General features: G+C 38.1%; 1 protein-coding gene across 1 annotated transcript in view; it reads left to right on the top strand.

Moving 5' to 3' along the window:
* Positions 1-20,241, top strand: part of pth1r (parathyroid hormone 1 receptor) — a 44,602-nt gene extending 24,361 nt beyond the window's left edge. The window contains exons 3-13 of the mRNA XM_085439472.1: positions 4,935-5,042; positions 5,225-5,346; positions 7,407-7,501; positions 9,226-9,409; positions 13,984-14,137; positions 14,538-14,598; positions 15,439-15,505; positions 15,655-15,749; positions 16,795-16,936; positions 17,273-17,314; positions 17,394-20,241. Coding sequence (XP_085295598.1) covers positions 4,935-5,042; positions 5,225-5,346; positions 7,407-7,501; positions 9,226-9,409; positions 13,984-14,137; positions 14,538-14,598; positions 15,439-15,505; positions 15,655-15,749; positions 16,795-16,936; positions 17,273-17,314; positions 17,394-17,756 — 1,433 coding nt within the window. The 3' untranslated portion in view covers positions 17,757-20,241. The remainder of the gene's footprint in view (positions 1-4,934; positions 5,043-5,224; positions 5,347-7,406; positions 7,502-9,225; positions 9,410-13,983; positions 14,138-14,537; positions 14,599-15,438; positions 15,506-15,654; positions 15,750-16,794; positions 16,937-17,272; positions 17,315-17,393) is intronic.
* Positions 20,242-20,289: the final 48 nt, after the last annotated feature.

A 20,289-nucleotide genomic window follows, 5' to 3' on the forward strand; every position in this document is an offset into this window, starting at 1 on the left:
TAAAAGATTTCTGTCACAGGCACATTTGTCAAAGGCGTTATCACTTAAAAATAGTTTGGGGCTTTCCGCTTGTGAGGAAGCTCCCCAGTGAATTCTAGCTGAAGCTAGAGGTTCAATGTGGAGTGCAGTAAATCCCCCAGAGGCTGCACATGGCTGCCGAGCTGAAATATAATGTATGAGGCGGAGGATGCCATCAGACACGGGAGGTGTACCGAGAGAAGGCTGTGTATGGAGGGAGAAACCAATCAACAGTGAAGTTTACCAAGAACTGTGGAAGTAAACTGCATAACCAGCAACATGATGAACACAAGCTTGAAAGTAAAGAGTCCATCGAGACGCCATGTTGATTGAATGTGATTGGTGACTTGTTTGAGAGTGACTGTTGATCATAAGAGCTTAAACTAATCAACTGATGATGTTCATACTTCACCATAATAAGTAAATATTTAAATTAAAGGGACCGTTTTGCCTGTATTTCGCTGATATGTTAAAATCACGGCCCATTCTTGGAGCAGTTGCAAGACATTTTTTGTGAACTGTAAGTTGATGGTTACATTTAAAACCTCAGCTTTGTTTCCTTTGTCTTCTCTGTGGCTTTCCGAAGGCTGAGCTCGAAGGCAAACCTGGTCCTGGGGTGTTTTTCAATATTTATGGCTATCTGAAGAATGCCATTTTCCTGCAGACCCCAGCACACTGTATCGTCATGTGGTTGCTGTCATTCTCCCAGTTGATTGGAGAGGAATTCCACAGCCAAACCAATCATATTATTTTCTCTTTAACCCCAGTGCATTGTGGTCACATGAAATTCTTTGCCCTCCAAACGATACTCCTTGTAAATGAAACACATAATTAAAAACGTTTACTTCCTGGCTCAGAACACAAAAGCTATTGTTGACTGTTCCCTGTAGTTACATTACCCACGTGGTATGTCCCAACTTTTCATGGTTTTGATAAATATCCACTAGCTCAAATTAGATTAAAAAAAAAAGTCAGAATTGCTACTTTTGAGAATTGCAGAGGGCCGAGCAGCAGATTTTGTTTGCTTAGGGTTTATGTTCCAGCTCTTACAGCACGCTTAACAAGATGGCTATAGGCGCCAATGCAGAGGAGAGCAATCAGTGAAACATCAGAGATCTCGCAGACGAGAATCTATCCTGACATGTTGTAGTGACAGGAAAGGTTGGTGTCACATGTCCACATGCACCTCCGAGCGCATGCTATGTTCAGTACGAACAATGGGATAAAACCTAACATTTTGCACTATCTTGACTAGACATATGGGACTATATGTACATTTATATTTTAATCTGGTATAAATAGTTGATAACCACGGCCTTATTGCACTCGCATGTTCCTGTGTCTGCACATTAGGGGAGACTTTGGCGCTCAATCTGGACTCTAACAAGCCCATCGGGAATGCCTGACTGGGATTCTGTGAAATGCTTGAGGTGCTGTTTAGGGGGCACATCAGCACAAGAGAGCTGACCTGCATACCTGATGATGCTGGTGTGCCGAATGTGACTCATCCTGCATGTAGTGGTTTTTTGCTGACCTCTTTTGGAAGGTTGCACATGTCTGTTCAATCACATTACAGATGAAGAAATTAGAATAACCCTATTACCTTAATATAGAGTAGAGTCCTCAGTTAAGTCCCCCAGTGTGGTGGAGACTAACGGCTTGAGAAGCACATATGTGCTCCTTGCATGTACTTGTTTTGAGATTTTCTTTTTCCCTGTAATGCCAGATGAATTGCTTTAACCTTCATTTCGATTTGATTTGAACTCCAGAGCCACATCTGGCTGTTTGTAATTATGCAGTGTGGAAGTCATTTAAAATCTGGGTAGTGGGTTTGCTGTGATGTTGAGTAAAATTATAGATATTGTCAAGATTTTGCCATTAAGTTCAAAGAAAACCGAACTTGCGCTTTCTGATGAAGGATGTCAGTATTTTCCTTGAAAAAGTCATCAAGATTTCAGCAGAAATCACTTTTTAAGAGACATTTTCCTTCCTTTTTGCATTGTGGCGTGAACTTCAAACCATGGGTTGAGATAAACTGATTGCACCAACTACTAGCTTTAGATTTATATCTGTAATTGTTTTGCCTAATCTCCCAGGATTTTTTTTCTGGCTCTTTAACTGTAATCCTGTGGCTTTTTGAACTATTATTGGAGATTAGGAATTACGACGGCTTCAAATGGCAGCAGAGTAAAATGCAGAACTATCCAAAATTATGTGTTAATTAAGAAAGCTTTGAGTGCTGCTTGAAAGGAAAAGCCGTTGTGCTTCATTTGGGCTTCAAATGTGTAAAATTCACCATTTGATGCCTGGGACAAGGTTTTCTTTGAGGGATGCAGTGAGGTTTGCCTGGGGAGGACAGTGGAGGGATGTGGGTTCAAATCCCCAGACCTTGCAGTGTGAAAATAGCTCAACCTTCAAGCTTGTGGTCTGGGTGTAGAATAACTTGGGGAATCATTATAAAAGGCTGCATGTATCAGGAGGAACTGCATGCAGTGAGTGTTTTGACATCTGCAGGTCAGAATCACATGAGTTGGGGGAGAAAAAAACATTCTTCAAACCCCAGTGACATCACAAATACCAAAGTCCCCCCGTAGGCACGTTTATATTTAAATTGTGGTCAAAAAATTTACAGGAAATTGTATGTGTGTGTGTGTCTGTGTGTTTGTGTGTTTAATTTAAGCCTGTTAGTAGGTGGTCCTATGGTAGTAAAACCTATGGCAAAAGCAAGCAGCAATTCTACTTTTACTCCCAGGATGTGTGGTCAGCGTGATTTTCAAAACTAAACGCATTTTTTTCCCACCATGCATCTGCAAGAATCAGTCAGCTCCACTCAGTCTACTCTTTAATTTTGTGATCCCAGTGACAAGCAGTTAAAAGCAAGTCGTCATTTTGTCAGATGTTTCTTTGTAAGTTTGATTACAGGAATGAGAAAATAATGGATCTACTGCAAAGAGAGGAGAGTTTTAGTTCTATGCTTACCTACTTATTAGTGGTCAAAGTGGGGCAGATGTTTTCAATAATACAACATAAATGCCAAGCCATAAGAGAGGTTTTGCCAAGAATCTGTGGTGAAAGGGACTCCGCTCACACTATCAGCAGGCTCCGTTCCACGGTTTAGCTGAGAATTAGGGGACTGTGTGCACTCATAGGTTTTCCCCCCACTTTGAACGTAAAGTTCTTTGTCTGAACTTAGCACAGATGCATTATGGCAAAGTTTAATGTAGCACAGTCTTTGCTAATAATTTGACACAAAATTTTCTGTTGTGATCACCGGGATCACCATGCATCTTGTAAAAATGTGGAGAAAACTTTTTTTGCTTTAATGATTCCTGGTAAAAAATTTTGCATTCATAATCAGCCTCATTTAAAAAAAAACGAGAGAGAGAGAGAATTATTATCATTAACCAATTCTGTTGTTCAAAGAGAAATATGCAATAACTGTTTTTCATGTGATATTTTTATATGTAAAATAATGAATGCAAATATGGGATTTCATGATCATTATTATTATTGTTGTTGTTATATTATTATTATTATTATTATTATTATTATTATTATTAGTCAATTCTTTACTATATAATTTATTGTTATTAATAAAGTGAAATCACCCAAACCACTATGGTCACCTAAGTCCAGACTGATACAAAATTGTAGTTCCTAACACATTTATTAGACCACGTCTCATAAAAAAAAAACCCCAAAAAAACAAAACAAAACTGAAAACTAAAAATGACTGAATTCAAATTTTACCTAAATTTGAACAGGAAAAAAAAGAGAATTCTGAGAACCATAAATTAATCATTTATTACAAAATTACATGTTTTATTATGGTTGTTTTGAAAAACAGTGAATCTGAAAATTCATGTATATTAAGAATAACTATACTTTAGCACTAAAAATGTGATTTTGATTAAATAGCACAGCTGTACTGTTGGATTAGCTGTTATAGAACATAAAACAATATTTTGGTAATCATAAATACTGTTAATTTAAGGAAGGACTGGCACAAACCTTTTAGTCGGTGGTGGTCTAAAACATGTTGAGGACTGTAAATTGTAATGAGAACTTGAATTTTTTTTTTCAACTTAATTACTAAATTTTTAAAATAAATATTTTACATTTTCAAAAAATTAATTTAAATATACATAAAATTGTTGCACTGGGTATAATGATTGGCCAAATAAGACATTTGTTTTACATCTTATCACCATTTTTCCCATTCTCTAAAATTTCATTCACCCTAGCAAGACATAACTCTGTACGTAAATGAATAATCAAATTGGATGTTGTTAATTAATTGAATGTGATCCATCTAAAAAAAAACCTCAAAACATATGATACATATTGAAAGTGAATTATATAATATAGTGCTGTTATTTAACCATAATTTGCCAGTTAGGGCACTACAATGCAGCTAGTGTTGCAGGAAGTCTTTAAATAAGATCCATGCTAAAACCAATTCCATACAACATTATAATGGTTGTTGTGTTATCAACAACGGAGCAGTTATGGAAATATCCGGCAGCTAACAAACAAGCCTTAATGAACACACCACACCAGATTCAATGGACAACTTGTTGTCAGCATGCGGGAAATTCCATGGTTGCAAGTCTTAATTATGTGACAATAGATGGGAAGTGGACAGGCATGTGTTTTCTTTTGGTGACCCATATTTCCCACAAGTAGAACAAATATGAATAAAAAAAAGGGGGGGGTCAGTTATGCCACACATGAAATTACAAGGCTGCTTTTGCAGTGCCATTCCAGTGCTGTTTATGTATTGTGTGTCTGCTTTTTAAAATTCAAACAAAAACCCTGAAAACAAGCAGATCTTGGAAATGCCTACTGACCATTACTGCAGTGCTATAGTCATGACAGGATTTGGTTTTAATTCAACTCTTTTCTTTTCTCTGCAGATGGTTTCTGCTCACCAGATTGGGATGGCATTGTTTGTTGGCCTGAAGGGCCTCCTGGGAAAATATCCACTCCCTGTCCAGAGTATATCTTTGACTTCAACCATAAAGGTAAGCTTGGCCCTGGATACAGTAAGCAGTTAAATCCCTGAATTTTAAAATGAGTTAGGCTGCGCTCTGCAAATTCATTGCAAATTATAACTCGAGCTCTCTCTGAACCTGCTTTGGCAATTTATTGAATTATGCAGCTTTAAATCTGTAATTAAAAACAGACTTCTTTTGTTGATTTCTAGGATTAGCACACCGTCAGTGTGACAGCAATGGGATATGGCAGCTGGCAGCAGCCAACAGAACATGGGCCGATTATACTGAATGTTCAAAACACCTCCCCGAATATAACCCAAGCTATCAAATGGTAAGATCCATCTGATTTCCATTTACATGCTGACACTGTCTCCCACCAAAATAATTAACAGCAGCACCATAGCAAATTGTCTCACTTAAGGTATTTAAGAAAAAAATGTACCCTGCAATTATACTTCCTTTGAAATGCGTAACAAATTAACAGCATGCCTTCTTAGTAATGTGCAATGCAAATAAAGTCTGATCGTATTTACTGAAATGTTGAGAAGATGATGAGGGGATAATGAAAGGATATTCATGTGGTCGCTTTGTGATAAAATGGCTGTAACTGGCTAAATTTATGTTATAATACAAAGTGAAAACAGTGCCAGATTAGTCTTGAACTGAGTCATTCCCTCGCAAATCTAAGACCACTAAGAACTCACCAGGCATGGCTCAGTTGAGTAACTTAACAATAATAAGACCCGCAGTTGCACAGTTGAGTCATGCAGCTACATTCGTCGATTTTAATGATTTTTATGCATCCTTTCTTGTGAATGCAGTATCGTCAAATCTTGCACAAATGTTCTCTTGGATTAAGGAAGAACCGATTAGATTTTCATCTTCTTTGAAAACCATTAGTGTGGAGCATTAGCAAACATTTTTATGCTTTTGCAACAGCCTCGACCATTTTGGGAAGACTTTGCTGCAAATCTTTGATATAACCTCGACAGCATCACTAATAGGTGACGAGACCTGGATGCTAGTCAGGGGTCCACCTTATTACAGGTCTCTTCGAGGTGTTTGATAGGATATATGTCAGGGCAGGCCAGACCTGTGTAGGCCAGTTACGTCTGACAACACACACATATAAAAAAATATATAATATGCTATTTCCAAGTGTGTGCATGAAATCTATAATATAAAAGTCAGTGAGTGAAGAGTTGAGAAGGTTTTAACAAAATTTTTAGGATGGTTTGGAAAGGGTTAATGAAGTTGCACCTCATACTGTAGTGCAATCTATTTCATTGATTTGAGGCTATTGCAGTGAAAGGTAATTTCTTATGACCATTTTATGCTGTAGAATTATTATTTTTCTTCTCTAAGGCCAAACCATAAAAATTGACATACTTAGGCCCAGGGTGGAGTGTGTTGTATATTTAGCTCAGCTAATGTTTTAATGTTAGAGCTTTGTTGTCATTTACCTGACGTTATAATTAATTATCATAATGAGGTCTTTATAGTTGTTGTATTTGTTTCATTGTTTCATAGCAGACCTGTCAGCTGATAGTGTTTCTTTGCTGTGTATCCTGACACAGTTGCACATTTTAAGCGTCTTACAAAATGGAAATCTTTAACTTTAATAAAGAGGATTATGTGTTGCATAATCTGTAATACCATGAGCACCAACAGCACCATTACACTGCAAAGCATCGTGTGGAAACAGTTAAAAGAAGAAGAACTACTACAACCCAGTGTGACTGACAGCTAGATGTGACCTTGATCGCAGGTGCCTGTGCAGAGTTCCTCTACCATCGCTCGGGGTGTTAGATGTCAGTGCTGGCAGTAAATAGCTCTTGTAAGAAGGATGGAAAACTTGTTAAAAATATTGATAAATGAAAACATTCAAAGGCTGTGAGAAAGCCGTGAAAGCTGTCATGCTTTGATCGTCACCCTTTTCTGGCCTGAAACGATACGATACCGCTGTCATCTGTATGACGTCGAATGTTCAGATCGATGTTCCAACAGAGGAGCAGTTGCAGTAGATAATGATAAATATGTGTGCATGAACTAAAGCAAACAGCAATACTGCAGACGCACATTTTTTTCTGCCACAAGATCCTGATGCTAAATGATAACAGCAGTGTAGTATCAACTTACATCACAAGGAGGTCCTGGCACTTATTAACTTGGTGACGTGCAGCCAGGCTTCTTCTGCTGGAGGATTAAACTACTGCCCAGTGTACTGATGCTTTCCAGTGACAAACCAGGTTATTTGGAGACATCCTTAAATAAATTTTCCCAACAAACAGGATTAGCATGTCTGACTAAAACATACAGCGGATCAAACAATGCAATTAGGAGGGGATAATGTGTCTGTTGATATTCTAACAAATTATCCTTTTCCAACAGGACGTCTTTCACCGTCTGTATCTCATTTACACGGTTGGGTACTCGGTCTCTTTGGGGTCGCTCATGGTGGCTGTGGTCATTTTGGGATATTTTCGGTGAGTCGATGCTGCTGCTGGACTTTTTCAATCAGTACTTTCAACTACAAATGTTCCCAAAAGAGAGGGCGTTTGATCAGGTCAGAAATTAAGGTTAGAGCAATTGGAGAAGGGATCAAAACAGGGAGTCCAAATGATTCACAGCATGATGGCATGCTGTGAATCCCCCATCACCCCCACCCCGACTCCACCGGATAATCGTGCATCGCAATATATGTGTTGTGTCACAGCGACGGCACGGAGCACACAATCTATATCAAGCATTACCTTTGACTTTTACTTTGACTTTTAACAGACTGCCTTTGAGGAGGAGCCTGCCTTCAGGCGTGCTGTAATGCATGCCTCATTGCCTGACATTTAGGTTCTTTGTTATTTTCATGCTGATTTCAGATTTCGCTGACACACAACCAAAGTGTGTATGCTGAGTTTTTATTTTTTATTATTCCTCCCAGCTTACAAAGATTACATTTCCTAATCAACATCCACCTTTTCCCACATGTAAACATCTAAACAAGGGAGTGAAGGGATGTGAATTCAGAGCAAAGTGCTGTGTTTGAAAAGCTCTCCTCCTACTGTACAAACATAAGAGGTATCAGCCTTACCTTAGGGCTACTTTCTTAAATGAAAAAGGAAAAAACCTTAAAACAAGGTTGAATTCAGTCTGAAAATGTCTGTTTTTTTTAATCATTTTGATTAACACAGGGCAGATTTGTTATTATTTGCTTATTTAGTTGAGCACAGGGACTATCACTAATCAATGGGAAGGAACTGTTTACCAATGCTCCAACCGGCGTGACTTACTGTACAGGCAGGCAGTCAGAAGGTTTTTAGGAATGCTCCCAACTGGCACCAGGAAATCTACGGGCAAAATGAGTTTAATAAGTTGTCCCAGGGGCCCATCTGACATTCTGGCTCTGTGCTCAGAGCACTCCAGCCATGTCTCCTCTTTAACACATCAGCTTTTAGACAGGAGAGTTCATAAATGTTTTCCAGGGAGAGAGAAGAGGGGATATTTTGCATTACCACTTGTGTTCAGAATTTTTCACTGGGGAAATGTACGCTAGATTAGTTTTTCTCAATCAATAGCTCTCTGAGGGTTGCTCGTCAAAGAATTCAGCTCATTAAAGAGTCTTTAGAGAAAGAAACAGTGGGTAGAAATTACACTGATCTAATGTCAGCGTCAAGTAAATGTTGACAAATTTAGACTTTAAACTGTCATGTCTTTTTTTTTTTTGCACTAGTAAATATTCAAGAAATTTTAGCATTGACGTTTTGTCTTGACTGCAATAATGTAGCCTTTATGGCTATTGATCCTGCAGCTCCCTTTGGAGCACAGTGCCAGAATCACTTCACAGTTGCAAATGTTAACATTTCTACAAATGTTAAGAATGAAGAATTTTTGACTGATAAACTTGTGCTTTCGTGGAAGCAAATTTGGATCCCTTTCAACACATGCTTGCAATTTCGTTTTTACTGCTCACTTTGAGTGTAACGATTTAATATTTGTGTGTTTCAAGCTCCTAATTCTTGAGAATGTGTTGTAGTCAGCGTGGAATTCAGCTGGCTCTAATTAAGATGCGTATTGTTTGTGTGCGTGTGAAAAGTCGAGCACAAACTTAACATTGAGGTGTACCAACTGTCTAAAAAAAAGAAAAATAGGAAAAATTTCTCACATATCTGATATTTGACCATACCACTCTTTTTTTTCTCTCTCTCTTTTTTAGACGGTTACACTGTACCAGGAACTACATCCACATGCACCTCTTTGTGTCCTACATGCTAAGAGCTATAAGCATTTTTGTAAAAGACGTTGTTCTCTACTCCGGATCGACATTAGACATGGAAGGAGTCAGTGTGGAAGACATCAAGTCTATTTCTGAAGCCTCACAAACCGACAAAACGCATTTTGTAAGTAAACCAAATAGAAACAGAAGCAGCAGATAAAGTTGTTGTCGTAGTCAGTGAACGTGCAGTACTCACAAAAAAATATAATGTCAGGATTTGTTTGCTTTACGTGTACACATAATTTGATTAGTGTTGCTTGGTGTGAAGAGTTGTGTTTCCGCATGGGAAGTGTTAGGTAAGTTTTGCAGGAGTCTCAGTTGCTTTTCCAGTACTGCAGCAAATAAACTGTACTGCTTGTCACCGTGCCAAGGTTTTACTAGGCCAGGACTTGGCTTTCCTGAACAGAGTCAAGTCTGAAAAAATTTGTAAAGACTGTGTACTTTTCACGGATGCTTTAATACACAAACAATTTACACTATATATTTAGGGATATCTTTCATCCTCTGTATCTCTGCAAAGTGACTTATACTGTATTCAAACTGCTTAGTAAGTGAAATATTGTGTGTGACACAATGAGGGAACTTAGGTGTGTGTACTCTGGCATAATTCATCATTTTATGTATGGAGCAAATAACCTTTTTCAACCACTTATTTTCTTAATTAAGAAAAAGAAAATGTAAGGTCTGAACCACAGACCAGTCCGATCACAAAAGGTCTGACGCTCCTGCAGAAATCACAGGCTGAATATGTGTATATAATGCAAAGCCTTCTTCTTTATAGCAAAATTGGAATTAGGTGCAGCAACTTATTGCACTTTATTAATAAGGATGTATGGAAGCTCAACTCAGTCTGAGCTCTCTTACTCAAACTTTAAGTAGTCTTCATGAATAGTCCCCGAGGCTTCTTAAAGAGATTCCAAAATTCCTATTTGGATGCTTGTTCTGTTCTCTGTGAAGATATTGCTGCAGAATTTTTGACACACTGCAAACCAGTTGAAATATGTCAAGTTTTCAGCTTTGGGAATCACCTGTTGGTTCAAAAATACCTGTCAGACTGTGTTATGTGCGTACTTTTTGTTTGTATATTCAGTAAAGAAATGGAAAGAAATTATGGGTTTAATGATACTGTTTAAAATTGGTTCTTTGCTAAGTGCAAGTTAATTGTAGACACAACACTCGCTCGTCCTTTGAGTTGTGTGCAGTACTCTGTGCTTTGAGTCCCAACTTTAGTGTTTGCGGTTAATTTTGTTGGTAGTCTATTGATACATTTATGTCACATTGCTTTTAAAGATTAATACAATTGGCATGAGAGACACCGATCATTCACATATAAAATGTGCTTCCCGTATGTTGCATGGTGATAACGCACTTAGTTTCAAAACTTTATTCTGTGCATGAAATAAAACATTTTCACTCAGGACTTTGAAACAGTGGGTTCAAAAGCTTTGTTCCACACAAATACAGATAATGGATTAAGACACTGGGATGGACACAGAAAATAAGAGGCTGCGAATAACACAGGAACAACATTTGTGAATTAGTGCGCTTGGGACTGATAATTAGACATTGCGTAAGAACTGAGTTAAGCCAGTGAACTACATCCATTCTCTTTATTTGTGGTAGAAATATATATAGATAAAAAGAAGTCAAACATTTAATTAAATTATTATTTAATTGAATGTTTTAATAAAACAGACGCATTTCAGAAAGCTGCAATAATAATCCATTGGTCGACCATATAACACCGTAACTATGAAGCGCAGATGCTGTGAAAAAACTCCACAGTGGACTCTGTATGTGCTGTCTGCATGCTTTTAATCTGCATATTTAACATGCAGCATATTTACCAGACTTATCATCTGGTCTTAACTCGCTAGCATGATGATGTTTTGGTTCATTTACAGTACAAACATAACACAGCAGAGGTTAACAGAAATGCTGTTAGTTTGCAGGTGATGAATATTAACCTGTTGCTAACTCTAGTACAATTACAGCAATGTTTATTAATGTACACTGTCCCTGTTAAAAATAAACAAACTCAGTTCTATTCAATTCAATTTTATTTAAATATTTAGAAATGATCAAAATAATCAAACAAATAAATAAATAGACAATTACTGATCACATGGAAACTTATGAAGGTACTAGATAAAAAAAAAAAAAAATCAAAAGATTACCAAAGCCAGTCGTGGTAGACGCTAACCTCTTTTTGTCTGTAATTCCACTGATACCCATCTAATAATCTAATAATTGCTAAATTTTGTAATCAAGAATCTCAACCCTATAATGGGAAAGGCAGATGGCCACGACGCTTGAGACCTGAAGCTTTCTTAATAAGTGAAAACGTATACTTGCTGGTGGTGGGAGGAAATTGATCCACGCCCTCTGGGGACCAACAAAATTTAACAGCAATCCATTAATGCTCAAATGCGTACAATGGATTGTTAGCACCCTATTATGGGTTATGTCTGGGAAGGAGTCATATCTCTGTAACTACTCGCCCCAGTTTGTTTGTTTTTTCAGAAATTTTCTCATCCCCCCCACCCGTAAAAAAAAAAAAAGACATGTTATTTTTTATCAGAAAAAGAGTCTGGCTAAAAAACCAACATATACAGTAATGAGCCTAAACTCACACAGTGATCCATGAGCAAAATGTGTTGTTTCCACAGTAACAAAATGGCATTGTAACTCGGTTACAGATGTAGTTCAGAGCAGTATTTTCCCATTGGGTGGGTGCAATGACAGTAGCGCTGCAAATTTAGATGTTCCTGAGGTACATCTAATGATAATGAGAAACTTTTATGTGTTATTCAAGATTTGAACTACATTACATTTGCCCATGCTTTCACAACATATGACCCAGCTGTCAAAATATGTCCAATTTCTCTAACAGTCCTAAAGAAAAGGAACACCTGAAGATGGGGAAATCTCATAAAGCTGTTCTGCTATGAGTAAATAGTTGTCACATTGTCTGGCTACATTTCTCACTGAGGCTAGTCAGAAGATCTACGAAGATTCCTCTCGAGCTGCTGTGACCGCACTTAGAGAAAAAGAAAGAGGTCCCATGATTCCCAGTAAAAGTCTTTATTTTGTTCAGAACCATCCTTCATCACAAGGATCTGTGAGCACTTTGTGTGCTAACCAATCTGCAGTAATTACAGACAAGAAAATGTGATTAGAGATCGATGTGGGCTAGAGTACTGTAGCCCGTTTGCTTCAAGGCTTAACACGGTGTGCGTTCAGAGATGCTCGTCTGCATACCTTGGTTATAACAAGTGCTTATTTGAGTTACTGTTGCCTTCCTATCACTTCAAAGTAGTCTGGCCATTCTCCTCTTACCTCAGGCTTCACCAAGGCATTTCCACACAGAGAACTGCTGCTCACTGGATTTTTTTTTCGTTTTCGGACCGTTCTCCATAAGCCCGAGGGATGGTTTTGTCGGAAAACCCCAGTAGATCAACAGTTTCTGCCACCAAAAACCATGCCACATTCAAAGTCGCTTAAATCACCTTTCTTCCCCATTCTGATGCTCAGTTTGACCTTCAGCAGGTCATCTTTACTATATCTCCATGCCTAAATGCATTGAGTTGCAGTCATGTGATTGACTGATTTGCAATAATAAGCAGTTGAACAGGTATACCTAATGAAATGCCAGGTGAGAGAGTCTTCATTTTTCTGACACTATCAGAGTTGTAAATTGCCAATATATCATTCATGTTTATACTAGCTGGAGGTCAGCTAACAAGATTTTAACCTCGTTCGTGCCTCTAAAGTTGCTCAACAATTAGCGGTGTGGCGAAAAGCAGCAGGAGTGAATCCTGCCTGAAAAATAATCATGCCTGTGGTGAATAATCTGAACATGAGTAACATAAGCCATATTGTTTTGCACCTTTCAACAAGAGGTCAGTCAAACGTGCATGACATAAAAATGCATGAAGACAAAAGTTGCAGCTGCAGACACAGATAAATTAGAGCATTATTAAATGGGAGACTATAAAAAAATAAAATATATTTTAAAAAAAATGGGTAAAGCACTTAATGTGTGAATTAATTTTATTTATTACAAGGTTGTAGCAAACAGAAATATCTAAGCCTTCAGTGGAGCAGTCCTGCTGAGTTTTTTTCATCTTATCTGGATTTTTTGGGAGCTCATTTCAGCGCTGATGCACAGTATTGCAAAAATATATTCATTTCTCAATGCAATTTTGACAGTGTGCAGGACTTTGTTTGCAATGTTAGATCAGTTTCCCCTGCTCATATTCAGCTGTCTCGTGAAATACATGTGCAAAGTGTTTTTCTGCTCAGCTGTGTGATGCATAAAAACCAAATTCTTCCTCTCCATGCTTAGTCCTGACCCTGGGGGATAGCGAGTAAAACCGTACCCAGACAACTTGAGAGGCGTGAATGGTCCATAATGTATCAGCAGGCGTGAAATGTATTTTGGACCCAAACCTTCCAGTGGCCTTTAAACCAAGCAGTATTTGATATTCAGCTCTGTGGCACATAGGAAACCAGCGCTGACATGAGAAAACTGTAGAGGCCCACAATCCATGTCAGTGTCATCATAAAAACCTATTGAAAGTGCCCTTCTAGTTTATCACCTGTAGCTGAAATCAGAGTACCATAGGTGTATGTTAGAGTTATAAGGTATGTGTTTAAACTTTAAATCTGTTGCTTCTTTTCTTCTTCTCTCTATAGATTACCTGTAAGGTGGTCGTGACCTTGTTTATGTACTTCCTGGCAACTAATTACTACTGGATTCTCGTGGAGGGTCTCTACCTCCACAGTCTCATTTTTATGACCTTCTTCTCCAATAGAAAGTGCCTGTGGGGATTTACTGTGATTGGATGGGGTGAGTTTGCTTGCTTAATTTACATTGTACTTGCATGTTCAGTAGATCCATTGACCTGCAACGCAGCTCTTATCAAAGGAATTAAATTTTTGATGGTGTAATTAGCATGCAAATAAGTTGGAACACTTTGAGGTACTTCCATATCTGCTGATGAAATTCTCATGAATAAGAAAGGACAATGGAGAATGACTCATCTGGAGAAAAAAAAAAGAAAAAGATTTTGAATATGGGCTTTACAGTTCCTGCATTGTACACACTGTGCGTATAAATGTCATAAGCACAGCGCATACAATGTGGATGCTGTGCTACCCGGATTCTTCTCACATGAGCAAATTATTTTTTGTCTTTTTGATAAATTTTTTATGATACCAAGTTAGACATTTTTTATTTTATTTTGCAGGTGTACCAGCTGTGTTTGTAACCATTTGGGCAACTGTGAGAGCCATGTTTGCAGACACAGAGTAAGTGATCCATAGAAGCAATTTAGTTTCACTACTTTCCCATTAAGTGTGTGTGTACAGTTGTGTATGAATTAACCGCACATATTTGGTATTAGTGTGTCCAATAAAGCTTAAAGTGGCCAAAAATCAGTGTATTCAAATTCGATTTACAAATGGGCAACTTCACCTGGGTCAAAACTGCCAAAACTCCCAAACCAGACGGGCAGAACTTCAACCACCTCCAACTACCATTATCTGCAGCGTCCACATTGGTCCTGTACCACAGTAAAACATGAAGTTTCTGCAGCTGGGAGCTCGCGACTAAGCTAGTATCCAGCAGCTGTAGAGTGGAACTAAACCACATAATTCTCTTCTCTGTCGGTGAGAGAGCAGCAGAACATTTCTGCCTCCTGTCTGGGTTGTTTTATTGTTGTTGTTTTTTTTAGCAAAAAAACCTACCATACATGATGATAACCACAATATGTACCTTTGCAATATATTTGGGAAACTGAGTAAACATAATAATATCCATATGGCTTAAAATCTAGCAGTAAAACCGGCCTATGGTTAATACCATACTTAACCTAAATCAAATGCTGTCATTGTGCATTGTCTATAAATCTTTGAAATGACATCTGGGGTCAAGTGAACTTTTAATTCCAAATAAAAAGAGCAGATTTTGTTATTTCAAAGCCTTGCAAATCTTAAAGTTCTTTGAGAGCCATAAAACATGACCTGATGTTGTGTTTGTGCCCTTTCTGTATATCCGACATGATGGCAGAAAACAATACCCCCCCCCCCACAAAGAAGGTTGTCATATCACTTGTTTATTGATGCCTTGTTATTATTTGTCTATCACAGGTGTTGGAACCTAAGCGCAGGCAATTTTAAATGGATATATCAAATGCCCATCGTGGTTGCTGTAGTGGTGAGTACGTGCTGATTTCAACTTTCCCCTACCGTGTGCGAAATGACAGTGTTTCGCTGCACCTGTGGCATCACAGCTGATGGATAAGACACCTTTCAGTGATTCCAATTACATCTAATTCTAACATTATGTTTCTATTTCCTCTTCAGATTAATTTTCTGCTATTTCTGAACATCGTCCGAGTCCTGGCAACTAAACTGCGAGAAACAAATGCTAGAAGGTGTGACACCAGACAACAGTACAGGTGCTGCGTACTAGCGAAGTGCAAAATTATTATTTCTTTTTTTCAATATTTTCTTTTCTGAGTCATGTTACGATTCATTTGAAATTTAATGCTGCAACCAGCAAAGGTAACATTTAGCTACATCATGAGATGCACACGATATGGACAAAAGTCTTGGGCCACATCTCTTTGTAAAATCATGGCTAGACTGCATCTAGCCATGCAGTCTGCCTTTACAGGCATTTGTGAATTAATGGGTCGGTACTGTAATAGTATGTCACCATTGCAACAAGTCAGTTTGTGACATTTCTTTCCTCCTAGATATTTGCGATTAACTGCAAGTGATATTACTGCAAAGTGGAAGAGCTGAGGAACCACAGCAACCACAGTAAAGTTACAGAGCAGGGTTGCTAAGCGCTGAGGGGTTTAGTGCGTAAAAGTCACCACAGCTCTGCTGACTCTGTAACTGCAGAGCTCGCAACCTCCTCTGGCATTAACATCAACACAAAAATTGTGCGCCCAGAACTTCATGGGAGAGCAGCTCCTGTACGCACCTTTGTCCATATAATGCATTTTTGTAATCACTTATGCTTCTCGGGGTGACAGTCTATCCCAACTGTCAAAGTAAAATAAATCCTGGGAACATACTCGACAGGTTTCTAGTCCATCACAGTGCACGTACAAACACACCTAACCCTAAACGACACACTTTTATCTGCAGTGAATTTCCCCACATAGCCTAAGTCTTACAAATGTGGGAGAAAACCCACACAAACACAGGGAGATTAAACGTGGGAAATTCTCAACACAGACTACAAGGTCATCTTTAAATTGCATTCCAACTGTTCTGCACTGTTCAGCATTCAATTTCAAATGATTTCAAATATCATCAAAAAAATCATCAAACCCTTGCATGTAAAAAGCTGGAAATTAAGCTTGATTTGTGTATTTATTTATTTTTTGCTAACAAATGACTTTAACCTTCAATCCACCAACTCATCTTTATTGTTGATCTATCAAAATGAGATGTTTATAAAGTATTGTGTTACGATTTTGAATGTTACAGAAAACTGTTGAAGTCCACGCTGGTGCTGATGCCTCTGTTTGGCGTCCACTACATCATATTCATTGCCATGCCATATACAGAGGTGCATGGGATTCCATGGTTGATCCAAATGCATTACGAGATGCTCTCAAACTCCTTCCAGGTAAAAATCCTGTGATGAAAATTTCATTTTATTCTGATATAAATAATGATGTGCTCAAAAAATCTAATAGGCGTGATTTTTCAGGATTTTAAATGTCCTAAGGGTTAACCTTATCACCAAAAACCAGTTAGTGAATGTCCAGTTGTTGCTTATTGTTTAGTTCTTGAGTTATGGTTAGATCCTAATCAAGATTAAAAGAACAACAGGAGTAGCTGATGACTGAAAATATCAAACAAAATGCCAAATTTTACAGCTAAAATGTTAAATTAAAGTGCATTGCAAAGATATTTCACTCACGGATAATGGGAGTAAAAATCACTGTTTTCTATATTGCAGGGATTCCTAGTGGCAATTATATACTGCTTTTGTAATGGAGAGGTAAGAACTCAGAAATGTTGCCTTTTACACATTTTTACTTCTGCTTTTATGCATAAAAAAAAGTATTTTCTCTTCTAAGGTGCAAGCTGAGATAAAAAAGTCCTGGAGCAGGAGAACTCTAGCCCTGGACTTCAAAAGAAAAGCTCGAAGCGGCAGTAACACTTACAGCTATGGACCTATGGTATCACACACCAGTGTTACCAATGTCACTGCCAGAGGACCGCTGGGCCTCCACCTCACCACGAGGCTGGGACCGGCGCCTGTGAATGGGCACAGGAACCTCCCTGGGTATGTGAAAAATGGCTCCGTGTCAGAGAACTCTATACCATCATCGGGACAGGAGCTCCACATTCCAGCCGAAGAGCATTCTGCGCATACTCGGCCTTGTGAGGACGAAAAACCCTCGCCCGTGGTTGAGGAGGAGAGGGAGACAGTCATGTGACCTGCAGGACGCTGTCTTTGTCGGTGAAAATCGAGGAAAGAAAATCATCACGAAACAGTCTCAGGATGCCTGCATGCATCGACACTGCCAGTTTTTTTCTCCTGTGAATTGAGCCGGAACATTGCCAAGCGATGAGGCTCGAGGCAGAAAGGCCGTATCGCTTTTGCGGGCTTATTTGATGGGTGATGACTGTCGTTGTTGCAGCAAATAACTCTTTCACCAACCGCCTGCCACACTGAATGTGTAAAATGTTGAGAAGAGGACTGCCGTTCTTTACTTCTTATTCACTGCCATAACTGTTGTTATTCTTCATTTATGTTTCCTCTGGAAGCAATCATCTTGTGGTCATTTTTTTTTGTGCATAAGTAAAAACTGGGGTTTTGTAGTTACTACAATGGCCAAGAATACCCTTAATCACCAAAGTAAAGCCAGGTGGGTACTGAGCGCTCTCAGAGGCAAAAATGTTGGCAATTTAATCAGGAAGTTTTGAATGAAGATTACATGTGGCTTTAAAACTATTAATCCTACTTGTTGAGACGTGTTCATGTTTCCTGGTGTGGAATCTCATTTGTTCTGCATTGGATTAAATCCACTTCAGCGTAAAAGGGAAGTTACTCAGGTAATTGAAGTCCTCTGTTGTTGCACACCTATTTTTATACTGTTCAAGTGGTGTTTTAGCATAGTCAGCTTTTTGCTCCAGAGGATCCATGTGTGTCATAAAAGATTATTTTGTGTTTCTCTTCCGTTCACACACCGCTCCCCCCACCCAGTATTCAGTCCTCTGACTCCACAGATTTTGAATGGTTAAAATGAATGTACTAGTTCTTAGTTTTTTGTCCATATAAAATGTTAATACTCACACGGCCAAACTAAAAACACCAAAGTAAGAATGTCTTTGCAGACAACCCTTTTCTCTGAGTAACGTCATGTAACTCAAAGGAAAACTGTATATACTGGATATATTCTCAAAGTTGTCAAAAGATGAAGCCCTATTAGAAGGCACAGGATGGAGGCAACAGTCTTATTAATATTCCAGAGGAATATTAATTTAAGGAGGAAACAAAGAGTCTTAAATTCCCCGTGGGATTCTAGGAGTGATATTTGTGATGCTCTAGAGAAAAAAAACTGAAGTTACTACTACACAGTATTTTTTACAGGTAGTCAGTCCAGTGTTGTGCTGCTTCTATGATGTATATACGAGTCACGATGTTTACAAAAATCAGAGATACATTCTAATTGTGAGCTTAAAGTGTTCCTATGTATGGATATGTTATATGTTATAAAGCTGTTTTGATGTTTTTGTTTTTTTCATGTATTGGTTTATGGGATGTTGGCAATATTTGGTTATGTACATAGGCCAAAACAGAACAGTTGAATATCTTTGTAATTTACTATACTTAGCCTGCATGATTGGCAGGGTAGCTCACATGATCTATTATACCAAAGAGAAAAGACATGATAAGCTGCCAGAGAAGAGGTTATACTGAAGATTTTATTTGTATTATCCTCCACCATCACGTTTACAGTGACCAGATTGTCTTAATTTTGCAGTAATATTTTATTTTTTTCTTGTCTTTAAAAAAATATTTTGCTATTATATATAAAAGACCAAAACCAAGAATGATTGAACTTACAATTTCAGTGTCATATAACAAATTCCCGTTTGCCATAGAGCTCCTAGCTGCTTTTGACAGTCAAAAGGAACATTTTCATTCTGCTATAATTATGACGTAAGCTTGACTGGATTGACTACAATAGTAATTACAGGTGGCTGCATGCCGCAGTGATGAAAATAGAAAAAGACAGACTGAGGGAAACCTTTATAAAGTCATGTTACCGTACCTTGCTGCCACAGAAGATTTAAATATCTATCATCCATTTGTATCCTTTATAATGGGTAATTTAATGCATTTCTCCCAGGCTTGTGACAACTGAAAGTTAGCCTAATTTGCAGACCATCAAAGAGTATACCATGTTACTGTTGTATAATCCAGTTTTTCACTCAGAGGTCGGGCAATGTCAGAGCATGAAGATCTTTTTTTTTTTTTTTTTTTGTAAATCAAGAACACTTGGAAAATTCTCTTTGACCACTTTAATACCCTTTAATATGGTGTTTTGTTCTGATTGTATTATGTAAAAAGATTGTGTTTTGGAATCAAGTGTACAATAGGGCCAATAACCGTAGAGCTAAGGTTGTATTTCATTGTTTCAAATACCTCTCATGGAAGTATAATGTGTATTCCATTGTCATTTATTTATCTTGTGCCGAAGTGTACTCAGTGGACTTGACTTTATAGTCTTCATGCTTTAGATACTGTAATGCGGGCAGTGACACATCATTCAGTCATTCTCTCTTCACTCCTTTGTGACGTAGGCATGTTGTAGATACCAGTGTAAACTTCAGATGAGATTGGAGGATGCTTTCTGATCTCTATTGTTCATCAGTGAATTGTGAATAAGATAATAAATCTATAATTCTACTGTCTTTTCATATCCTAATAAGACACAAACATCAATAATGTAATAATGTATC

Source organism: Copadichromis virginalis, linkage group LG18 (genome assembly GCF_057382275.1).
Source record: "Copadichromis virginalis isolate Kocher_CV1m ecotype Utaka linkage group LG18, C_Virginalis_male_GT1.1, whole genome shotgun sequence".
Lineage (NCBI taxonomy): Eukaryota > Metazoa > Chordata > Actinopteri > Cichliformes > Cichlidae > Copadichromis > Copadichromis virginalis.